Source organism: Carassius gibelio, chromosome A5 (genome assembly GCF_023724105.1).
Source record: "Carassius gibelio isolate Cgi1373 ecotype wild population from Czech Republic chromosome A5, carGib1.2-hapl.c, whole genome shotgun sequence".
Lineage (NCBI taxonomy): Eukaryota > Metazoa > Chordata > Actinopteri > Cypriniformes > Cyprinidae > Carassius > Carassius gibelio.
In genome coordinates, this window is record NC_068375.1 from 12669888 (window position 1) to 12696519 (window position 26632).

General features: G+C 36.1%; 1 protein-coding gene across 2 annotated transcripts; it reads right to left on the reverse strand.

Annotated features, from left to right (window-relative positions):
- Positions 1-736: 736 nt before the first annotated feature.
- On the reverse strand, positions 737-25471 carry LOC127994500 (serine/threonine-protein kinase SIK2). 2 transcript variants are annotated; one of them, XM_052591808.1, is made up of 15 exons: positions 25000-25471; positions 23660-23776; positions 22823-22886; positions 19297-19458; positions 15223-15347; positions 14240-14363; positions 13859-14085; positions 13210-13362; positions 12721-12879; positions 8886-9102; positions 7161-7424; positions 4737-4900; positions 4436-4555; positions 3703-3797; positions 737-3618 (listed from the first exon to the last, which is right to left on the reverse strand). In XM_052591808.1, exons 1-15 carry the CDS (start codon positions 25135-25137, stop codon positions 3183-3185), a joined length of 2565 nt encoding a protein of 854 aa, XP_052447768.1. In that variant the 5' UTR covers positions 25138-25471; the 3' UTR covers positions 737-3182. The 2 variants fall into 2 exon arrangements, with proteins under 2 accessions (XP_052447768.1, XP_052447769.1); XM_052591809.1 differs by lacking the exons at positions 23660-23776; positions 25000-25471 and having other exon boundaries at positions 19297-19499; positions 22823-22883.
- Between the last annotated feature and the right edge of the window lie 1161 nt (positions 25472-26632).

Below are 26632 nucleotides of genomic sequence, written 5' to 3' on the forward strand. Positions count from 1 at the left end.
CAACAAAAATCAGTGGCTACCATAAACGTTTTGTTTACCACATTCTTCAAAATATCTTCTTTTGTGTTCCACAGAATAAAGAAACTCATACAGGTTTGGAACAACTTGAAAGAGAGAAAATTATGACGTAATTTTAATTTCTGAGTGAACTATCCCTTTAAGATCGATCGTGTGACATAATATTGACAAGAAACATTAAAATTAATTTTGTTTAATCATTGCTTTGACAAAACCGATAAGTTATTTGCCTTACTTTGCCAGACATTTCCTGAATTAATATTTGTTTAACGAATTGAGGAAATGATGAATCGGTCATTTCAGATAAATCAAATGATTTAGTTTCCCAGTGAAGACTTGCCGACATTTACTGCGAGTTTTAGTTTATATATAGTTAATACTTTAATCTTGTGAAATTTATATCATAAGGATTCTGTACGTAGAAACCACTCTCTGTTCATCTATACAGACTAAATTCTCAAATGGACCAAAAATGTATAGATAACATCATACTAAAGTTTCAGTTAACTGCATTTTTTTAAGAGCTTTGTATAATATCCAAACCCCTGTCATGATCATGTAACAAAATGACAGAATTTTAATTGTTGGGTGAATTATGCCTTTTTTATGTCTCAAAATTATATTAAGTAATGAAAGGCCATTATCTTTCTGTGTGTAGCTACATTTAGAACTGAAGTAATGTGATGTGAGACATTTATGAACAAAAATGCCAATCAAATTTTTTCACTCAAGGAGCATGTTTATTTCCATTTGTGCAAGGAATTTTCAACTGAATATAACAAAATTCATACTGTGTTTACATACTGGGAAACATTTTAGCACTGAAAAACGACTATAACAAAACAGTTCACTTTTCAATGTCGGTATTAATATCAACAATAGTCAATAAAGATCTGACTACGAATTCTAAAGTCACAATAAGATATTTTTCCTCCAAAGGCATTAAAAGACAACACTCACCATGGACACCCAGTTTGAACATCAGAACTATTACTCTAGGTATTGCTATATTTTTAAATGGCATATACTGTAGAACCATGACAACTATCTCATGTAGCTGGATGGTTCCAGAACAATCCACATAGTGGACTTCACAATAGAACCTAAATGGAGACTTTGGTTCAAGGTATCTGTCAAAAGAGGGTGCTTCATACTGCATTTCCAAACAGTTTTACTCGAAGAATTCAATCTAAAAACAGACATTCTTCAAAAAGGAACAACAAGAATTTAAAGGCACAACACTTAAGTTTTCTAAAACAAAAATTCTGCTGAACTTGGTTTGAACTCTGGTAACTCGAACACGTTGTTTGGTTTTACTGTGCGCAACCATCAGTGCATATCATTCCACAGATGATTTTTGTAATCTTTTATCATTGCTCCGCCTGAAACAACTTTACTCTGACTGCTGACATCATTTAGGTCATGCCCGTTAATGTTTACCAATAGTCAAACAGCCATTGCAATGTTGTAACACTGACTTTACAATAGTGCTGCAGGAGTCCCAAAACCCAGATTCATCCTCACAAAGTCAATGCATACATTATAACATAAAACAGATCAGTTATACTCCACTCGTGATTTTATAAGCTTTTACGTCTTTAAAAAGGTTGTTGCTAACAAGTGGCAAAATGGGACTACATAAGCCAACGCTATCTCATGACCAATTCGTACGTATTTTACGAGATGGCTTATTTGTACGAATTTGTACGACCTCACTCGTACGATTTTATACGATTTGTCTAACAATTAGGTTTAGGGGAGGGGTTAGGTGTAGGTCATTCGTACAAATTCATTCGAATTGTGCAACTCGTAAAATACGTACAATTTGCTGTGAGATCGGGTTGCATAGGCTGTCGGGACATTAGACATCAGATCGAACATGAAAAATTATCTTTTACAGCCTTGTTGTGCTTATACTTTTACAAACTATTGGAACTCAAATTTTCCAACTTTATTTTAGATTTTATTTTATTTTATTTTAAATAAAGACTGAGAGTTGAATGTTGATGTTTATAGCCTGCTTTCAGCCTTTTGCTTCTGGTGATCGTATTTAGGCTTCAAAATTCACAAATGTCATGTTCATTTATTTAACAAAACTGGCAAAAGTCAAAATCTTTTGCTGGTCAGAGCTTATTTGATGTAATAATCCAAAAACGAATGGAAAAATCGTATTGGCTTTTGTCGAGAGAACCAGGGTGATGTTCACGTCCTGAATTATACGCTTTTATGGCAACACTATTAAGCTGAAATGAATCAGTGTAATTTGAGTAATCAATAGACAAAACCACGATACATAAAATGCCTTATTAATCAACTTTGTTTATTTAGTGGGACATTAAATGCATTAAGCTGTGCTAGTCACATTAAACTGTACTCTATGTCTTTTTTTTTTTTGATTATCCTTGCACTATCAAGACTTTAACAATAGTCAATTATAGGAATATTATTAATTATTAATTACTAAACAGAAATAATATGTTTAACTAAATATTACTGAGTAACTACATTTTACAGCTGAAGTCTCTGCCATTTTAAGTGTTTTTGTGTGATGTTGCAGAGGTCAGGGGGTACAATTCAGGAGTCTCCCAAAATTCACAAATTCTAATTATGAGTTCTAAGACGACATGAGCGCTCTTTACAAGTCAGAATCTTGTTAATACGGTATTTCTGACATGGAGACCATAACTTCCGTGTTGGCTTGCAAAATTACATCCTATTGGCAGCACTTTAGATAAATATTTACACATTTCTGTTAACTATCTATTATTTAAAAATCACACAATATTAACTGAATCCTTAAGTAGCTACTGATCATTAAAGGATGGAACAAACTACTTATAAAAACACTGAAACTCATAGAATTCTGAAGTATTATATAGGAAAAGTAATATTGCTTTAATACTGATTTTTTAACTCTATGGTAGCTGCACTACACTTCATCTGTGCTTACCGAGAAAAAGAGAGAAAAAAAGACATTTCAGGACACAAGTACATCTCAAAAACGTCTCTGAAAATGAAGGTGTAATGGTCTACCACAGGATCAAGTAAACGTCTGTAGGTTTATAAGATGTGACACAAACCATGGCGTCTTGTTTGTCCCTGAGGGCATTTTTTTCACCAGATCTTATGCCTGAGAGCCAGCCTCAGACTGCTTTATTTCACGTTTAGTTTACGAGTACATAGCCTTGTGGGGCCTCTACGGTCTCCATCATCTCGCAGTCCAGGAAGGGGGCTTCAGGTACGGATTGGGCGGAAAGGCTTTCTGCTTTGCCTGGTGGGAGATGCGGCTGGGTAGGACTCCATGCATATAGGGGCTCTGTAGGGAGGGATGGGGTGTAGTTTGTGTGATTGTCTGGTAGCAGAGGCCAGTCTGGGAAGCGGGCTGACTTGGGGCTGTATGTCAGGGACAAAGTGCAGGGCTCCAGAAAAGGGGTTAGGTTTTGGGTCCGTGTGAAGGGAGGGCTGGACAAAGGACTGGTGCTGTTCTGTGGATCTCTGGTGTCCTGGGGAGGGGGGTAAGCATCCTCTGCCAGCTGCATCTGGTGGAAGTAAGCTTGCACCTGAGACTGCTTCTGGAGATAGAGTCTTTTCTGTTGCAGTCTGCGCAGAGAATTACAAATGAACATGAAATTCTTCAGGACAACTTCAGGATGTCTATGCATTATGAAGGCAGTTGTTCCTGACCTGTGCTCCTGGAGTTGTTGCTCTAATGTGCGTGGTGCAGCCTCTTTACAAAACATCTGTCCACTTCCAAGACCACTTGCCAACTGACTGGCCCTCTGAAAAAAAACAAAAAACAAGCCATAATCCATTGAAAAAAATTTGATGGTCTTGCAAAGCGTTATCAGAGTTCCCCTGAAACCTTCCACCTCCCCAGCTCCACTTGTCTAGATCTGCTATGAGATTAATATGTGCTTTTTAAAGGGTTAGTTCACCTAAATATTTAAATTAAGCTGCATTTTACTCACCCCCAAGGCATCCTAGGTGTAAATGACTTTGTATTTTCAGTTATATAAATATTGATCTTTCAAGCTCGGGAATAATATATGAGATCAGCTTTGCGCATGTACCGCTGAGAAGTGACGCACACAAAACAACGGTCACTAATTAGAAGTACAAAACAAGGATTCTTGAAAGATAAAAAGTAAATTTTTAATATAACTCCGACTGGATTCGTCTGAAAGAAGAAAGTCATTTAATCCTAGGATGCCTCGGGGTGAGTAAAACGCAGCCTTATTTACATTTTTGGGTGAACTAATCCTTTAAGTTTAAACTTTTCTTGAAAAGTGTATAAAAGTTGATCAAAATCATAAGAAACCACACAAAGAGTATATTTCTAAAAGCTTGTCATGTGTGATTTAAACTAGATTTGTAAAAGTTTTTTTTTTGTGCTAAATCTTATTTGTAATTGACCCACCTGTAGTCGCTGAGCGAGGTACTGTGTCTCCAAACTCTGTCTCCTGGACAGCAGATAAGGGTGCGTTTTACCAGTGAACATCGACGTATCTTTCCCACTTAGAAACTGGCGTCCTTCTCCCTGAAATTTGGAATTTGGTTCATAAATGACAGAGAATTGCTATCCTCTAAGTCAAACAATAAAACAATTTAGACAAATCCACTCTTTTCAGTATTCTCCTACCCATTTTATTTCATATTCAAAGACAAAATACCAATGCATAAAAAATTTAAAAAACCTGAGGACAGCACAATTGGCTGACCTGATGGTTGAATGGGTGGTGCGGCTCTAGGAGCTCTTGGGGACTGAGTGTGTGTTTGCCGCCTCCCCCTCCACCATCTCCTAACACTATCTGGGCTTTGTTCAGCTCCAGGAAGCCCTTGGTCCTGGCAAGGTTCTGGAGGTGCTGTCTGAATGCCACTAAACCTGTTGGGTTCAATAAATACAACAGACTTCAGTCAGATAAACTGGTTGAGATATTCCTGTGACTGCTGCAGGGGTGGTCTTATTCATAGTCTTGACTACTGCTATAATTGGTACAGGAGTGAATCACTGTGATTATTTTCAGCTTTTAAAAGTAGTCATTATTCATAGAAGGTCAGATATCATTCAGAATGAGTTTTGTTTTTAATCTGCTTCCAAAAAATCTTCCAAAACACTGATTATGACATGTAAACACATGCCTGCAAGTGACTAAAGTGGTGGATACGCTAGGTTTTGTGCTCCATTCACATACATGGGAGAACGGATACGGTAACAGATTTTGTGTAATTTGTTGCACATTATACTACAGGCCTGTTGAATGCTTGAATCTGATTGGTTGACAAACATTATAAGGTGTGCAATTATTAAAAAGCACTGGCTAAATTAGAATTTAAATTATTATGTACAGAAAGCACATACTCTCTTACTCCCGTTCTCTCCCATATAACCGCAGACACACATAGTACTAAAGACACATAATTTGCACAGAAACATGTTGTCAGAGCTGCTCTGAATTTATCAGTAAAATAGTTTAGCAATTTTAAAGCTGCATGACATTTCTTATTAGCGAGGTATAACAGTGCTGTTCTTGAAACAGATAAACTTACAGTTTTGCTTTAAGTATAGAGACACTGCTGCCGAATACTGTTGAGACACACAGACTCAGAGAGGTAATTTACACACGCTTAATCTCTATTTCTTTCTCTTATAACTTCATTATTAACTGCATTAGACTGCTATCAATGGCTCAAGCCTCTTTTACTAAGTCTAAAATGATGTCTAGGAATTAGCAACAGAGGCATGGGATGAGATGACTAGAAATTAGAAATTCTAGAAACTAGAAATTCAATGTTTTGAAGTACAGCATCTGAACAATGCCTTGAGGTGTGGTAAGAGTAGAATTATATCTATAATTACGTCTATTGCCTCTATATGGTTAAAGCATGCTGCTAAATGTACTGACAGGCATTTATAGTAAACACAAATACACTTCAACGTCATTATTCATTCATCTCAAGGGATAGATCACCCAAAAATGAATCATTTACCCACCCTCAAGTCCCACCTTACTCACAAAGTAACGTCTCGAGCCATGAAATGGTACATTTTAGTCATCAACTATATTTTTGTCTCGTTGTTTTATGTTGAAGGCTATTTTAAGCAGGCTACACTAATCACTTTTCTTAACGGTGAATAAACCAGCCTACACTGAAAACGAGAATTAGAAGGAAATAAATACATATTCGGGTGGTATATGATTGTAATAAAATGTCATTAATCCGATATTAAGATAACAGTATTATTTTAATTAATAAAATACCCTAAACAGACAATAGTGAGCAATAATAAATCACCAGATCGGAAATATATTTGTTTCTTCAAATGTGCAGACTAGAATAAATAGCGACACGGTAGCAAACAATAAACAATAAAAACTGCAAAACTAAGATTAATAAATAATCCCAAATTTAATTGAGCCTACTAATAAATGCTGAAACTTTGGATTAATTATTAATTTGTATTAATTTATTGTTCGCTACGGTGTAGGCATTTATTCTTGTCTGCCCGTTTTCTGAAAAAAACAAACAAAACAAAAACAAATCTCTGATGTAATGAATAAAACCATTTTTATGGTTACCCCAAGTTTACTGGTGTTGTTCTCTTATTCAAATTATATAACTAAACAAATTAATAATAAGTTACGTTAAACTGCACGCTTGAATTTGTCCTTGCATCATACATCCTATTCAGTGTGGTGAATTATTATTGCTCATATATTGTCGACTGCACATAAAACAACAGAACAAAAACCCAGTTGATGACTAAAATAATAATATAATTACTCTGTGAAGACAGTGGCATAATACACCAACATAATCATTTTTTGGGGGGTAAATTTTACCCGCTAGTGGTTTTAGGTATACAACAACCCTTGGCAGTTAAAGTGTTTTATCCAAGAAAAAAGTAACAATGGGGGATTGTAAATACAATTTTCAACACAATTTTTGTAAAATTCAATGACTGAGATACTCGGATATTTTACTGAAAATGAAACACCTTGAGGGTGAGTTGCCCTATTGTTCAAAGTCATTTCACATGCAGAAATGAGTGACTTGACACAAAGTTTAAGAGAAAGGTGATTGACTTGACGAAAAACAGAGATGATAAATGATGTGCACAAGACAACACAAATCATCCTGACCTTGAGTGAGAGATGTGTCTGAAGCCCTTCGGCCCTCTCTGAAACTGACTAGTGAGTGTTTATGAGCGTCCTGCCCCTCTGTGTTGAGTGGCTGAAGGGTGGGCTCAGGGGGCTTCATGCTGAGGAAGACTGGAGCTGCGGAGCTGGAAGGTGTACTGCTTAATGCTTCCTTTAGAGCTGGATTCTCTTCAGGCAAGCTGAAGTCACTTTGAGTCGAACCCATGCTGTACTCTGAGTCCATGCTCCCGAGAGATGGGTTCAGGCCTGCAGAGAGGATCTTTTATAAGTACATAGATGTAACAGTATTTATTCAGTATCCAAAAATTAACGGCAAAAGTGAAAGGGGAATTAAAACTGAGTTGGGTGAGTACATAAATCGTAGTAACCGAGAACTTTAAGAACTGCAACATAATGCATGGTTTGCATTGAAATGTAAAACAATAATTCAAGCCTTGCTGACCGCATTCTAGTCCAGACATAAACAAACACATCTGTTTACCTGTGAATTCTCCGAATATACACTTTACTGTACTGACTACACTCGATCAGTTGATAAATTAAGCTTTCATTTCTTAGTTTTTTCTTTTCCCTTACGAAAGGAAAATATATTTACCAATATATTTCTTAAAATATATTGTGATATATTGTAATATATTATTTTCCCTTTTTATTTTCTAATATTATATATTATATATATTTATATACATTTAATAATATATTGATGATGCATATATTATATAATATATTGCAAAATATACAAATGATTGCCGCTTTCAATATATTGCAATATATTGGAAAAAAATTAATATATATAAGAATATATGCTTAATATATTACATGATATTTTCCAATATACTGCAATATATTTTTGTTTCATAAGGGTTTATCTGTTTTTCTTTTCCATTTTGTCTTCTTTTCTTTCTCTTTATTATGTTAAGCACTCTGAATTCCCATGGTGAAGGAAATGTGCTTTATAAATAATCATGCATTGACGTAAGTGACATGACACACAAATTGTCTACTAAAAAAACCTCTCTGTCTGTTAATGTCAGCGGGAAAATGACCATAAGCAGTTTAGCTACGATGCCACGTTTTTCTCCAGAAGTTCACGTGAAATATTCCTCAAGTAAATACAAAGGCCGATGTAACTATAGACGATCCTGTGTTTGAATCCTCATTGTTATTGCATTTGGTAGTATATATATATATATATAGCTTTTATAATTTGTGCAAATTTAATAGAGTTGAATGTTTATTTGCTTTGAGTGTAACTGAAACAATGCACCATCAATTACATTGCAATTAATGCACTGCCAAACACAGTACTGTTCAAAAGTTTGGGGTCACTAATGTTTATGTAAAGAAACTACGTAATACTTCAAAAGCCTAAATGTTGTAATTCTGATAAAAAATACAATAAAAATTTAACAGCACAACTGTTTTAAACACTGACAGTAATCAAAAATTAGCATCAAACCAGCATATTTGAATGATTTCTGACACTGAAGTAATGGCTACTGAAAACTCAAATCTTGGTTCTGTATACTGATCAAATAAATGCAGTCTCAGTGAGCATAAGAGACTGCAAAAAAAGAAAAAGAAAAAAAAAACCAGACCCCAAACTTATAAACCATAATATATATCTTTAAGACACACCCTATATTATGCATCTTAAAAGCTATAATAGCCTGACCTCAGCACACACATTATGAAGTGCAGTATAACCTGTGGTGGGCAGCACGGTAGGTTGGTTGGTGACCTCAGACAGCGTATGGCGGCGCTGACTGAAGCGAGCTGCATGAAAGGCGGCGAGGGGCACAGCGTGCTCTTCCTCTGCCTCAATGCCCTCATCAATGGATGTCTCCATAACGTTGCCAGGTAGTGAGCCACTGACTTTGCGAACAACGGCTGGAGGGAGTGGGTCCAGTAAGCAGCCATCCACCTGAGATATAAATACACACACACAACATTGGCAAAACTATTTTGGGCTGAAACAACTCAGCAGTCTTCAGAACATTTTCACTTTGCTGTTTACAGATCTGACAAGTGAAATCAAAGCTGGATGTAACTACTAGATATTCCCTTAGAGGCAGACAAGAATGCTTTGTAACTGATGTAAAGTGAAGATTATAAGTGAATAATTTAAATAGAATATGAATAGCTTCCATTTTTTACAGAAAGATCTGTTGCCACTTCCATCACATCTCAACTTTAAATGTCCAGTCTTTTCTTCAAGCAAAGCTATCATCTGGTTTCTGAACACAGTGTACTAGTAATACAGACAACTTTGTTTGAGTTTGAAATCCATGGTGACTTTCATTCCATGATAACTTCAGGGCAAAAACTTTCATTCCATGCCTTGCATAAAGATTCAAAAGTCTACTTTCGTGTTCTTTGGAAATAATAACAGAAATCAAGTTTGGAACATTATTATTAATCTAATTTTCAGGTAGTCTCATTGAGTCTCATAACTACTACTTCGATAATAATAATTAAATCAAAAGTGTATAGTATTTCTATCAATGGCCAGTATCCTTCAAAATAATTATTAAATGTTCTTATTTTACTTAAATATCAACATATTCAATATATTTTTAGAGCAAATATATATTATATGGACAGCTATTCCATTCTACTTTTTTTGCTCATAGAATTGTTTCTCTTTTTTGTTACACTCCCTTACAATTAGGTTACAATAAGATTTTTGTTGTGAAGAACCTTTAAACACCAAACTTGAACCTTTTCATTGAACGAAAGATTCTTTAAATTAATCAAATTGTCTTTACACTTAGAAACAACATGCTTCTTCTAAAGCGTTGTTTTGTGAACCCAAAATGTTTTTTTTTTTTTTTTACATTCTATGACATCACTGCAAAAACACCCTTTTGGATCCTTTATTTTTAATAGTGAAGACCATGTATGTGTCATCTGTTTTTTCTTTTATGAGAAATTATGTAATTTCGCTCTGTTAAATGCCCATAGGCGACCCACAGCTTATTACAATAAGCCAATTGAAATAAGTTTATGAGAGCATGACCTCAACGTGTTTAAAGAGATCCCTAGATTGCCATCTGTTCATCTCCACAGGTGCTTAGGCTCAATGAATGACTTATCACGCGTCCCTTTCTTTATAAACAAGCATTTACATTTATTCATTTGGCAGACAGTTTGACAACAGCTTGCAGCCCATTTAATGACTACTTTTAAAAGTGTGTTTATTCCCTGGGAATCAAGCTCTTGACCTTGGTATTGCAAGCACCAACTGAACATTAAAGACCTGTTGGAGGGCAAATTGGTGTGTATACGGCAGAGTCCCCACAGGATGAGCCAACGCTCCAAGTCAATTAAAGAAAAGTAGCTATTGAGATTGCCTTGCACCAGCCAAGGTGACAAATGTTGTAGTTACACTGAACACCCAGCACTGATCACATGGGTGGCCCATCACTTGCCCATCAGGGGCATTTACAAACAAAGGGCAATGCTGATGTGTAACAGAAGGGCCAAAACCTGACATGCTGGCGTTACTGTAACAACAAGCTGCAAATAACAGAGTGTGCAGCTGAAATGCAGGCTGTGTGCTTCCCCATGTTCAAGAAGGGTGTGCAGCATGAGCAATGTTTCATAACATGGTATGAGTATATTGCATAATAGTTTTTTTTTTGCTGGAAATGTGTAGAAAAATATATTTATAATTATATATATATATATATATATATATATATATATATATACAATTATAAAGTTTATATTTTAATAATGAAGAATTATTATAATATTTTGAGCATTGCAGTATACCTAAAATATTAACTATTTAAGAGACAATAATTTCATCTTATTTAATTAAATATTTTATATATTAAAATAACCATAATAAAATTAATTAAACAATAATATTTCAGACAGTAATTTCAATGCAGTAAAATATATATTTTTTTAAAGTGCTTTTCTTATTAGTAGTTTATTATTATTATTAGTTTCCCACCTAACATTAATTATTTTTTTTTTATGTCTGAAGGTGAGAATCAATGTCTTTAGGACCCCCCCCCCCAATATTTAACCACCGAATATAACCATTTAACTTTACAGTTGCTATAACTGAGGGCTATTAATTTTCACATTTATTAGAGTTTGAAAATAACTTCAAGTGAACTTAGAACAATCTTCACATAAACCCATTATAATAAATATCTATGTCCTACAGCAGGTAGAAAGTATACAGAAATTGAATAAAGCTATCAAACACTAAACTCTAAATGAAATATTGATGAATCCTTAAAGCTCTTTTTTTCTTTTGTTCTTTGATTAACAGACATCACAGCAGCTGGTTATTAGGTTATTTTGACTGCTTTAAGAGCTGCTGTTGCTGAACATGACGCAGATCTGACATGCATTGTATTTTTTCTCACAACTCTTTACCTTTTGTGACTCACTTCAGCTCTTAAAGTCTCTACTAATGAGCTGACGGAGACAGTGCTGGGCCACTCCAGGAAAGTTCTGAAAACCACTGCATGTTCTTAAATGTGACTCATACAGTACGGTATATTTTTTGGTAACTTCATCTCTTAACTGATGACATAACTATAACATTGCATGCTCAGTTTAATTTGTGCTTTAATATGATATAGTGCTCTAATATAATACAACGCGCACCGCTGTATTTGTGTGTGCAGTTGTATAGCATGTCTGAAAAGTCTCAATAATGAAGACATAATGAATCTAAATAAATGCAATTCTTGTCAAAAAAAAAAGACAGAAGCTGCAGTTATGAGTGGGGTGGCCGACCCTAATTCCGCCCCTTCGCTAATTGCATTAAATATTTGTAATGCGTTAAACTGAAAAAATTAATTGTATGCGTTATATAATTTATTAAAATATAATATCCATACACACACACACACACATACACATACATAGATGAACTCAAATCTTCTAGAAATGGACTAAAAGCCTCATAATTGTCATCCGTCTTTATACATTTCACATTTGTCTATTGCTCTTAAGTGCAAAGCACTCTGGTGGCCACGCAAACCACCACAGTAGAAAAAAGTGCAGCAAAATCTCTGCAGGTTGACATATTCCCGGTGTCATGCAGAACATAATGTCATATCACCCAGTCCCAGATATAATCTATATTCCCTTGTCTCTGTCTGACTCATTCATGAATGAGTAACGATAAGTTGAGATATCTACACTGACGCAAAGCACCGATGGTGACTCCAAGCACTGAAATCATAAAGAGCGTTTTTTTATTTATTTAATATATACACAGGTGTTATTTTAGGAGGCTGAAGTGCTGCTGAGATACTGCGGGTGAGTAATGAGGAAGAGATCAGGCTGACACGCAGGCAGAGGAACTTCACACGCTGCAGACAAAAGCTCTTATTGCCGTCATCCAGCAGTGCCAATGAGTAACGCTGCTATTTAAAACACGCAGGCAGAGCTTACGAAATATAGCCTCAAGCCCGAAAAGAGGATGAGAGATTTCTCTCTGTGCCATTACAATCTATTTAATAACCTTTTTTTGCTCTTTGTTTTGCTGCTTATCCGAAACATAACTGACCTTGGGAGTGGCCACGTCTTCCTCCATGAGCGTCTGATCTGGGGAAGCAGGGGTTTGTGGGAAGGTAAATGTGTCTGTGGCGGACTGCAACAGGACAGGTGAACGCAGGTGACGTGCTGCCTGCGACGGGACGCCCGCTTGAGAGGGAACCGCGATAGTCTGTAACAAGAACCAATTACCACAATGGTAATAATATCATCATCATGGCTGTACCTCGGTACCGTTTTCATAGTCGCAGATTTTGTATAATGGTATTACCATCTGATACTGTTTGAATATGTCGATGTGTCCATAAATAGCATCCTATTAAATGTCTCAACAATACACCAAAAATAGAAAAGGCTTGTTTCTGTGGTTTACGGTCGCAGGCGGTTAAACTGAAAGAAGGATGGCTGGTTTACAGATTTGGTTTCCTCATGATTCCAATATTTACATTTTTATACCAACGCCATTTCAATATGTCTGGGTAGACTTCACAGATGGGGTTACCTTGACAACAGTCTGCTCAGCGATGGTGCTAGGGCGGCGCTGGCTGGCGTGCAAACGCTGTTCCACAGGGAAACTGCTGCGATGCGCTTTCAACCGCTCCACAAGCAGGTAGTAGATAGCAGCGAAATGGTTATAGCTTTTGTTCTGAAGAGACTGTGACAGGGAAAGCGAGAGTTTTTGAAGAACAAGATCGAAAAGGAAAGAAAACTCTGGCAAATGTCACATTTCTATCAGTATGTTTTGAAGATATTCTGAAAGGGCTGTTGTTTGAAATAATCTAATACAAAAATCAGAGGAGAAATTATTTTAGGAAGCCCAAACCATTACTACAGTGATTATTTTTACAAAAATGTGTAAATATTGTCCAAAATAACACTTAATATAACCAATATAAAATATTATTTTTCTAATCTCAGAAGATTTTTAATGGTAGTCTTTCTGAGTAAATTAAAGAATTTTGGCAAATGAGTGACTTCCACAAAAACAAAATTCCATTGGTGGATATTGGAAACATTCATTATTACTATCATTTAAAGTATGAAAACAAAGAATTTCTGAAAATGTCATTCCAGTTCAGTTTCATTTACATTCTCATTTTAATTACAGTTCACGTTCTAGATCCTGGCCAAGTAAAAGCTGCTCAACTGACCTCAATGGTCTTCTGCTGGTCGATGCCCAGGCTGTGCATGAGTCGGAGCACCTGCTCACTGTGTTCACCCAAGCCTAATTTGCTCTTACATGACAGACCCTGTCTATACAGCACGGGCCGCTGGGACGGGACCTCCTGCACCATCCAGCGATGTTCTTTGATCTGACTCAGGGACAAACGCTTGGCTGGATCTAGAACCAACATCTTCCTGATCAGGTGCTCACAGTCTGATAGAGAATACAGGGAATGCAATGAGCTCGACATTTCCTTCTGAAACCACAGAGTTACACTATTTCTAACAAACTAATTACATAGCATGTAATCCCCAGCACTGTTTATTGTTTTTAATGACAACTATAAATGACAGATGAACTTCCTCACCCTCACTCATGAAGTAGGGGATGCGGAAACGGCCCTCCAGGACCCTCTGTCTGAGGACAGGAAGGCTAGGACCATCAAATGGAAGAGTGCCGCACACTAACACGTACAAAACCACCCCCATACTCTGCGTGACACACACATACACAGAAAATCAATAAATAATCATAAAACTCTTCCTAGAACTAGCATAAAGGACCACCCACACACAATACATGATATAACAATTATGTTTTCAATCAACTGAATTACCATTAGTTGTTGACACAATTTTCTGTTCTGACTGTACTGGGAGGACATAAATCAACCAATGGCAAGAATTTTGACAGCTGTATACAGTATGTACATATAAGTTTAATGCCATGAGGTCATAACATGCTTTTTTGAACATGTGTACCGTGACAATTCCATGTTATTCTCTGGAGAACCATATTAAGTCATGCTCAATTTGTTTGTATAGCGCTTCTCACAATACACGTTGTAAAGCAGCTTCACAGAAAATCATGTTGTAAATGTATATAATATCCTAATGTTTTCATGCTTTATAGTTTCATTTAACAGATTAGAGCTGGATGATAATCGACGATAATACAAGAAATCAAGCAGTTGTATATCTATCTATCTATCTATCTATCTATCTATCTATCTATCTATCTATCTATATCTATCTATATATCTATATATATATATATATATATATATCTATATATATATATATATCGTTCTACAGGAATATATGGTATGCATGCAGATAATGTAGTTACATTTTGCAATGAAAATACTAAAATCAGATATTGATATTTGCTGTATAATATATCACCACACATGTGTGCACTGTATGTAGAACTGTGTGATAATACGGTTTACATTTTACTGTAACAATGTAGAATATGGTATTCAAAAATAGTATTGTACAAGCACAATACAATTAGTATGGTATATATATGTGTGTGGAAAATATAGTCACTGTACTGCAAAGCACTTACCCAGATGTCCAGTTGCGGACCCTCATACTGCTGTCCCTCAAACACCTCTGGAGCCGCATACGGGGGGCTGCCACACCAAGTGTTCAGGGGTTCCCCTGGACGAAAGAAGTTTCCAAAGCCAAAATCTGCAGAAGATTTGAATAAAAAGTCTACGTCAGCTCTCACATTAGTATGTTCATCCTCCTTGGCAATAATACAATTTTGTGGGGAAGAAAGGTTATTTTTTTACACTTCCTTAAGAAAAACTGAGTGGCTCTTTCCTATGCAAAGGCTGCATTAGACATAACTCACTGCTTAACCTCTGTAGTACAATGCATCATTACAGAAATAAACTTGCTACTAATGATCATGTTAGTTCACCAATATTGGACTGTTGTTAATGCCATTACACACAGGTGGAAAAATAACAACTTTTGATCTGAGTAGATTAAAAACTACAATTAATGTGAGATTATCATGAACAACAGAAAGGCGTTTATTAAAAGAAAAAAAAACAATCACTTTAAAACGTGGTATTTTTAGTAAGCACATTTCTAAATAACACATTTTCTGAGATGCTGCTGTACTGAACATGGCATCTGAGGATTACTTAATATTTTTGTTCTTTTTATCATGTTTGATTTATTGGGGTTTCCCTCTCAAGTCATACTAACGCATTTATGCACATGTGCACTCTAAAATATAATGATACGATATTTGTGTCAAAGAGCATGGTCTAAGTCTATAAAAGTTTTACTTATGATAAACTATGCTTCTAAGCACAGTTTGAGAGATGTAGTTCCAACACAGAAGTTTGTCGTTTACTGCAACTGTGTTTACAGGAAACACAGATTCATCGAACAGTATTGCTAATGGGACTTGCCATCATAGATGGCTAATGATGCTTTTGGTAAACGAACCCTTGGTTGGATTGGTATGAGTCATGCAACAGAATTTAATACTTAGGGTCAGGGGGCTCTTCAATTCCCTAGTGTTTATCAAGTAATAGTGCTATGCATCCAATATCGAAGCTAATTACATTTAATCTGACTGGTGCAAACTAATATATGACACAAGTAATTGTACATAAACTGTCCAGATGGCTAAATATTTTCCTGGCTATGTCAGCTCGCAGACAAAAAAAAATCTTTAGTGAATCAGCACAGGAGGAAATGAGTGTGACATGACGGGACTGGATGGTGTGACAGCGCTGAAGCAGGTGGTACTCGCTGACCGACCACACACAGACTCTGGGAGGGTCTGCGGCTTCTCACTGTCAACCAGCAGTGACGCATTTCCCCTGATCTTTACTCCCGGCAGATAATGGACAGGTTGAATTGTGTAATGTAATCCATATAATTTAAAGATTAATTGATGTACGTCACCACTGATTGACGTAAATTAATGATTGCGTGGGGGAGGGCATGCAATGAACTCAGGCCGTCTGCTGTGAGGGCGAACATACTGTAAAACAGGATATTGTGTTTTATGTCTATGAGCACGTAATACAGGAATCTAATTCTAAAAGTAAAACCAACAAAAACCTTGATTAGTTTGAGACTGATTAACTTGTGTAACATATTTTCCGGAAAATAAGTCATCTATATATGCGACTATAAGTTGCACTTGGCCAAAATTACAAGACGCATCGGTAACTATCACATTTATTATTACACTAAGCATGTAAAATACGGTTAAAAAAATAACACACATAGCAAACAGTAGAACACTATAAGAATTTTGTTTTCCCATCACTCCACAACAAATCCTTTAAAGAGGTGGTTCACTGTTTTTTTTCTAGGCTTGATTGTGTTTATGGGTGCAGTATATCATGTGTTAATGCTTACTTAAAAAAATAAAAAATTCACATAATTTAGTATTATTCCACAACGCTCTGTCCCTTCTCTGAGAATCGCGCTGATCATTTCCTGCTTGCATGAAACCCATCCATCAGAGATAGGCGATGGGCTCTGATTGGTTAGCTAGCCCATTGTGTTGTGATTGGCTAAACCCAATTAACATGGTGGCCATCTTGCCGACACCCACGGGCAACATTTTTGATGGAGGGAATAGTCACACGAAATCATTCACTGTTTCGAATTGCTGAAACACCACATGCTGACTTCACCTGGTCAAAATGGTGCATAAAACACTCCTTTTAAAAACCAATTGCAGAAGTATAGGTCTATACAAATCTAAAAAAAATTTAATATTATTAAACAGTAAGTGTCTGTAAGTGTTCTTTTATTTACTTGTAGGACTTGTTTTGTGTGTTTTATCGAGGGCTTGGCTAATCAGGCCAACAAGAGATACATTTCGGTTAACAGATCACCCACCGGGGGCAAACTTTTTAAAGTTCTAAAATGTTTTGATACAGATGAGACATAATGAAGCCTTGTTTACTAGAATCATGTGATTTGCAAAGGTTTCAAAGCTTAATTAATTAGTGTTTTGAAATGTACAAAACTATTTGTTTAAATTACATTTCAATTACATTAGTGATCAAAATCTGACAATCATGGTATCGTACATGTTGGTGCTTTACAGCCACAACTGACACAATGGAAACACCCTGTAATGCATTTGCAGTGTCTCTCTTTCAGCTTAGTATGACATAAACACAGACAAACAGTCTGGCACAAGGCTCTATTCTTTGCAGTGACTGGTACGTATGGAGCACAGCATGTTAGAAGCCTCTTCTGTCGTCCTCCATTCCACCCGTGTGTTCTGTACCGCAGTCATTATTTTACATCAGAACACTACGATTACATGTTTGAAAAGGGCAAAACAAAAGTCGACTGTTTGCATTGCACACACATGATGTCTAGATAACATCCGGGAATTTAGATCAGATCAGGGGCAGGTATTTCAGTAAGTTATTTTGTTGATCTGTTTCACATGAATTGCATATAATGTTGTTAACCAGGAAGTTTTTTTTTTTAAATGGACGCTGATGACATCCATAGTAAGGTGGCCTATTGCGGATGCAATACCAATAGTTTATGTGAATATAATACTACACAGGCACTGTTCACTACACTGAATTATATCCATAATATATATGGATATTTCAAGTGTGTCAGAAGATTTTTGAGGTGACACTTTTGCCAAATGGTCAAGCATTCTTGGTTAATGGATGATAAAGTTAATCAAATGGCTTACTAGTGGCCATTTAATAATCTGGTTGATACTGTATCTCCCACTAGTATACATCACATTTCCTCAGATACTCCAAACATCTAACAGTAATCACAAAACTATTATGTAAAATAATAGATTTATTTCCCAAGGCAAGTTCAGCATAGGTTTGCAGCATACAAACAGTTAAGTGAACTGTGTGCTAGATGAACTGCACCAGTTGTGGTCAATCTAATGTAGGTGTACGTCTGTGTTTGAGAAATAAACTGTGAAACTAAATCAAGTTTGAACTGATGTTACTGAGTAAATATGCACTGCCCTGATAGACTTTGGCTACTGTGAGAAAAAAAGGTCCGATTTATCTGGAATGTACAAGAACCATTGAGGAAAAGGCAAAGGCACCTTTTATTCTTAGATAAAGCTGAAAATTTGATGCAACTTTATTACATATAATATATTATAATATACTATATTTTATAAATGAGAAAGCATGCAATTAAATGTATAAATAATTAATTAACATTTATATAACAATTATAACAAAAACTTAAACTTTGGGCAAATCATTTGGACTTTCGTGCATAATCATTGCTAATGTTTGCCCTTGAAATACAAGGTTAAAGTTTAAAAGTGCTATTTCTGCACTACTAGTTGCACTGAACCGATTTTCTACCCAAACACTCCAACTGCTCCACAGCTACTAAACAGCTTATTACAGATAGTCCCGCCCCCAAACTCACGCTATTGGCTGAGCCAAGACATTTTCAAACTGTTCAAACAAACAGAGCAGTGTTTTGACAGCCACAGAGCTTATACTCCTTTTAGAAGTCAACAAATTAGTCGCTTGTAGTCGTTTCTGAATAATAAATCAGGATAGAAGAGAGAATTTTGTCAGCAAGACATTTAAAGCCACCATGTTTTCACCCAGACTGGAAGAAGAAAAGGTACATCTCTTACCTGCTATCTTCATATTCATGTGAGCATCCAGTAACAAGTTCTCAGCCTTCAGGTCTCTGTGAACAATATTGCGTTCGTGGCAGTACTCCACCGCTGAGAGGATCTGCCAGAACTTCCTCCTCGCATCCATCTCGCTGAGCCGCCCGCGGCTGGCCAGGTAGTCTGTGTTGCCAGACAGGGATCAGGTGTTATTGGGTCGTCATCTGCACATCCAGGCAACATGTCACAGTCATGAATTTTTCATGAAAATGGTATGCAGATTGTGACAATGAGCAGGGAAGGGGCACGCAAAACATCTGTTTAATAGGGCTGCTCATTGACATCCAGTTACTAAGATGAACTTGTCAATATAAAACAGCAAACAAAATCAGTTTGAAGCTGAACAGCTGGGGTTAATCAAATTGATTAGAAATCAACTGAAATGTAAAAGTAATATCATTTTAAATTGAAATTATTATTATTATTCCCTTGAAGTCTTTTTATAAGTTATGTTTTAAACTTTGTGCCAAACAGTGTCAATTCATGTTCCGTTCATATGGTAAAAAAAAAAAGAAGACACTTATGCCATTTTCAGAAGGAGTTAAAACTGAACACGTTTGTAGACATACAGTGCAGTTCATAAGTTTAGGGTTGGTAAGATTTATTAATGTTTTTGAATGAAGTCTCTTATACTCAGTTAGCAAGGCTGCATTTATATGATCAAAATTACAGTAAAACAATAATATTGTGAAATATTATCAAAGTTTAAAATAACTACTTTCTATTTTAATATTTTTTAAATTGTAATTGATTTTCTCCTGTGATGCAAAGCTGTTTTTAGCAGTACTCCAGTCTTTAGAGATTCTTTTGAAAGCATTTTAATTGGCCGCTCAAGAAACATTTCTTATTGTTATCAATGTGGAAAACAGTTGTGCTACCAAACATTTTTGTGGAAAATGTGACAAGGTTTATAAAATATCAATAAACAGTGAATTATTTCCATTTTAAGAAATAATAATAAAAAACTGCTTGATAAAGTTTTCAGTTAGTCTGCAAAGCAACATATCGAACATTTCTAAGGTTTTTCATATAATATTTAATATAATTACTATATAATAATCATATAATATATTACTTTATTTCAGCAAAATAGCACAATTTGGAATAGTTTTAGTTAACAATAACATCAGTAGTTCAGAAAGTGATGTTTTAGAAAGTTACAGAATATTTTTTTATATTAAACTTATCTCTTTTATCTCAAGAGATAAAGGTAAAAATTAATTCATTTAATTCAACATTATTTTCTCATGTCCTCTTTCATACATAGCAGTTGTTTGCTCAGTACTGTTTGCCATGTCAGACTGATGTAAATATGCAACTACCAACTTTCCATGAATTTCAAATCCAACAAAACAACCTGAAGCAGGCAGCATTTATTCATTCTCTCCAAAAATCGAAAGGCCAACCTGCCATCCACAGCCGAGCGCACATTCAACACAGCACCTGACTGTCAGCCATGACTGCTTCAGATGTGGGCCGAGTGCTGATGAAACAGCAGTCCTCCGAGTTAATCAACTGACAGGGGCATGGAGATGCCAGTTGCATGTGTATGCATGTGTTGTGCGTCACACAGCCCATGTGTTAGGGACACGTAGGAAACATCAAGGATGCACGGTGCATGCAAGGCAGTGTGGGATGGTATGATATTGAGTTGACAGATGGCTTCACATCCCTATGGACTGACTATATGATGATTCGTCATTTGCACCCAGCAGGTAGTATAAGGAAACTGAACATCTAATCTGTATCATTTAATCTCATGATGACGTGTGAAATTTAGAACCTTCTTGCAATCAAAATCTCCAGCGTGGAGCGAAATATTAAAGAATATGATTGGTGAGAAGATCTACCATTAAAAACTTTAGAGATGTGAAAAATATAGATCTGATTCTAGTGTAAAGGAGGCGAACAAACGGTTGACAAAAGTTGATATAAAAATGACTGAATCGCTTCATTGGATGAGCCAAGTCCTGTAGAATAGTATGTGACGAGAACTGTGATAAAGAGCAACTTGATGATCATAAGCCTCCTCTCAGGTACAATCCTCAACAGCTGCAGATACAAAAAGATTAAATGCCAGGCGCTCCATGTTTGCAATTGTATGAATTGTGATATGAATAATTTGCGGTCTGGGTGGGACCGATCTTGTGTTAAGAATTTGACAGCAGTTCTAGTGACGTTTGACTGAAATCATAAATGAGTGACTAGATTTTTAGCATTCAAATCAACTTCTAGTATGTTTAACTGCAACATTTATGCATAATAATTAAAGCGTAAGATGCTGATTAGAAGTCCTATCATGCAGAGTGCTAAACATCTACATAAAAGCAAAAGCAGCGACTTAAATTACAGTGAAATATAAATCGAAATAGAGGGTCAGAATGTCAAAAGAATTGTTTTTATTTAAAACAGGTCATATGTCAGAAGTCATACGTCATAAACCCTAATCAGCTTCCCACTTCATAGCATTCCAACGCTGGCTATTTTCAGAATGCAATACTACTAGTGTGCAATCTACTGCATGCTGCAAATACAGTCAAACCAGAATTTATTCAGACACCTTCAACATTTCACACTTTAGTTTAGAAAAGTTATTAGACTGCTCAACTCTGTCACTGACATATACAGATAGACTGGTTAATGGACTGTTGAATACATGGTTATGGACTGATTGATTCATTTATGTTATTCTTCCCTATGCTGCTACCTGATGGACTGCTGTTATGTATGTACAGACTGGTTGAATCATTTACATGCTTTCTTCTGTTCCGAGCAGTATTGATTATACACTCAAAACCATGTGCAATGCATCCATTTTTGCACTGCTTTAAGATGTATAAATAATGTAGATGATCTTATTTGTTGTCACAAGTTGAGAACCACTGGGAAACAGTATTCCACATTGCGTGTGGCCTTTGCAAACATAGTCACTGTTTTACTGCTGAGGAACACAGTACACATGCCGTCAAATACAAGAAGTATATTAACACAATGACCGAAGACTCACTGGCAAAATCACAAGGATGTCTTTGTAAATTATTATCTTATTCCTCATCTTTGGCAGCAGCTGTCATATCATATTCTTTCACTTGCTTTGTCAAAGGCAACCTTTTGCCCCTTAATGGGGCTATAAATCTCATTCACTGTCTTTCAAGTATGACGGTAGCGTTCCTGCATGGGGCTGTTATGAGAGAGATGATTGTTTCTTTGGTCACGTAGCTCTCGTCTAAATCACCAGGACCTTTTTCCATTACAGGTGACACCGCTAATCATCACAGCACAAAAAAATAAAAAATTGCTTGTGCTCAGCTCAGCCATTAGGCTTTAAGTGAGTGAATCAGGATATAGATGGATGGGATATGCAGAAATGTGGTGTGACCATCTCAGTCTACTGCAGGCATGTATTCACGTAACATTGCGGGGTGAATATGTGAATCAGAGTGAAATGAACGTTTGTTTGCACATGTATGGAAACAGATGCACTCACCGAAAATCTCTCCATTCCTGGCATATTCAGTCACTAGATAGAGCATATTTTTGGTCTCCATTACCTATCGAAAGAGAAGCGACTCTTATTCACTGCATGATTATGGCAAAGCAATTAATATCACAAATCATTTCTCAAATCACAAGAGACTGACAGCATTTTCACCTGTTACAAATGTACACGCTTGGCTTCAAGTGAGGAAACAATGCTATACGTACTTTATTTTTTGCGTGAGGCAAAGGAGCAAATGGTGATTCACAGTTCACACTTCGTCAATAATATGTTATGGATGTTATTTTAGATGCATAGGTGTAATATGTCATCAAGTTGTTGTTCTCTATTTGAGCGTACTAACAAAAATACTATGGCATTACCTTGTCTTTTGGACTAGTATTGTTTATCAGTGCACCTTTGTGTTTCTCAGCTGGTGTTGGACTAGTGACCATGTGACTTTCCCAGTTGACTCTGCCAAAGGAACAGTGAGGATTTTTTTTGAAAGCTCTATGTATGATACCAGACAGACAGATCACAATATGAGCACTGCCCCTGGTAGAAGTCATGATTGGACTGCTGCTGATGCTGTATTTGTGTTGTGTAACAGCGCAGGCAGCTGTTGATACTTTCAGCATCCAGGAACACAGTGACCCAAAAATCTTACATAACATGACAAGACTAACCCTATGAATCACTCAGATGAAACTACTGGATTCGACAGTCGGATACATGCTCATACAGGTGACAAATTAAAATGGCTTGCATGGGCAGTTGATGAATGATCGCAAATGTATGATAAATACACGCAATAGCCTACACCCATGCATGATCATCATGCAGTACCTGGTAAAGCTTGATGATGTGAGGATGGTCCAGCAACTTCATGATTTCCACTTCCCTGTAGATCTTCTCTAGGTTCACTGCATCTAACTGGGTCTTGTCTATGATCTTAATGGCCACCTGTAATTCAGCAAATGTTAATGTTAGATGTAATGTAAAATAAAATAAATCATTGCTCACAGACTGCTGTCTCACGTCTTACTTTACAACACCTTTTAAAATTATGCAACTGGATCTACAGCTGTTCCACTTTTGCTTCTAAGTGTGAACTGGTGGGAAGCTGCATAACTTGTTTGATTTGATCTGACCTGATCTTGACTGCAGCTCTTAGTCACTCTACAACTTCACAGAGTAAACTGACCTTTTTCAAAGCACAACAACAATATGATACTAATCCAAACGGATGCCTGTGAAACAAAGGGTAGATCCAACTAGTTATTTAACTGTTATTAAATAAAATACACTGTACGCAATGCACAATTTAAGTATTTCATCTAGGTAAATAACAATCCGAACACACACCAAAAAAAAAAATTTCTACTTATGATTCGATACTCTGTCTTAGATATCAAAGGTCAGTGCTGTCTGTTTTGTTTGGATCTGTTAAAGCCATTCAAAAATATATTAAAAAAGCAATTCATATAAAACTTGAAACACATGTTCTGGGACGAGCATGTTTCTTTTTAATTTCTGAATTAAAATATATCAAAAGTAGCTAAATGTTTAATTTAAAATTGTTAAAAATATTATCACAAGCACTTTGGCAGTGAATAAATTTTTAAAGTTTTAAAATATTAATAATACTTTTTTTTTATTGCAATGCACATTTTGTCCAGGGTCAAATTAAGTAACTCTAAGAAAACATAATTAATAAAAATAAATCATTAAATATGTATATATTATACTATACAAAATATGTATACATATACATCAAATTTACCTGCACATTGAGTATATGTTTTTGTTGTTTTATTTCATTTTTAGTTGATGGTTACACCACTTGACATTGAAGAAATCATTTACATTTTTGTTTCATGCTAAATTGTTTAAATGCTTATTAAAAAATGCATGGAATCACAGTGAACACAAATATTGCCTTACATGAGAACTTAGCACACGTGTTTTAAACTGCATTTTTAAAAAATGTTTCTATTTTTCATCTCGCAGATCCCATTTGTCATAGACTCAAATAGCGTCAATTATTTAGGCTTTTTGGCACATTTTTTATTGCTGTTCTTCTTAAATCATAAAAGTGAAAATGTAATATTTTCGCTTGTAAGAGCGCATGTCCACTGAGTGTGCGAGACTGTGAGTGTGTGTGTGTGTTTGTGTTTGTTACTTACCTCAGATTTCGTGATGCGATGTCTCGCCAGCTTCACAACTGCAAAATTGCCTTTTCCCAGCGTGCGCTCAATATCATAAAATCCCACGCGAACCGGAGCCCGCTGCGACGGCTTTTGCTCCTGGGCGGCCATGACCATAGTTTTTCTAGTGAACTACTGGATAAAGAGGTGTGTGGATGATGTGGCCACCTTCACCTGCTCTAACAAAGCGATTCAAGTGGCAGGTACAATTATGTTCGTAATGCCAAAGCTAAAATGCAGACGGGCCATATGGGTGCCAAGGGCTCCTGGACATTTCTTCGTTTCCAGATAAGGGCTCTACATGACTGAAATGAGAGCACATTCCGCTCTGATGCTCGGCATGAGGAATGATGTTCTGGCGCTCGAGATGCATTGACGTCAGTGTTGAAGGGATTTTATAAAGGGGCGGATCTCACAGAGCGGCTTCAGTGTCCGCGAGCAGCAGCATGTCACCAAGACAACCTTATCCACTGCATACGTCAATCAGCAGCTATTGCAATCTCTACAAACACTTTCAACTCCGTTGCATACATTTGACCTTCAAAAACGGAAATGCATTTTATTGTTTAGAATTACTAAAAAGATCCTGCACGAGACATAAACAGTCAGTGGTACGGATTTTATGTACATTTGTGCTGCATGCTTTTTTTCATAGAGGACTGATGCGTGAAAATAAATAAAATGACAGGCATAAAGAAAGCTATCTGTGCGTGAAATGCAGCAGACATCATTATATTGGAATTTATATTATTTATATATTTTTTTATTTGTATCCTATTATTTTTATTGTTTGACAAACCCTAAATAACAGACATATAACGACAACAATAATCATAATAATTTTTTTTTATAGTTTTGTGAATTATTAGTAGTGTTTTATACATTTATTTAAACATCTGTATATATGTGATCCTAGTGCTCTAAGCATGTAGTCAGAGAGCGACCCCTAGCGTTAACAACGCTTACTGCCGTCATGTTTTGTTTTCGCCACATAACTACACGTGCATCTCAATAAATTAGAATGTCGTGAAAAAGTTCATTTATTTCAGTAATTCAACTCAAATTGTGAAACTTGTGTATTACTAAATAAATTAAATGCACACAGACTGAAGTAGTTTAAGTCCTTGGTTCTTTTAATTGTGATGATTTTGGCTGACATTTAACAAAAACCCACTGATTCACAAACAACAAATAAGAATATTTCATAAGACCAATTAAAAAAAATATATATAATAAAATAAAATAAAAATTGTGAATTGTTTGCCTTCTGGAAAGTATGTTCACTTACTCTACATGTAGGCTACTCAGTACTTGGTAGGGGCTCCTTTTGCTTTAATTACTGCCTCAATTCAGCATGGCATGGAGGTGATCAGTTTGTGGCACTGCTGTGGTGATCTGGAAGCCCAGGATTCTTTGACAGTGGCCTTCAGCTCATCTGCATTTTTTGGTCTCTTGTTTCTCATATTCCTCTTGACAATACCCCATAGATTCTCTGCTGGCCAGTCAAGCACACCAACACCACGGTCATTTAACCAACTTTTGGTGCTTTTGGCAGTGTGGGCAGGTGCCAAATCCTGCTGGAAAATGAAATCAGCATCTTCAGAAAGCTGGT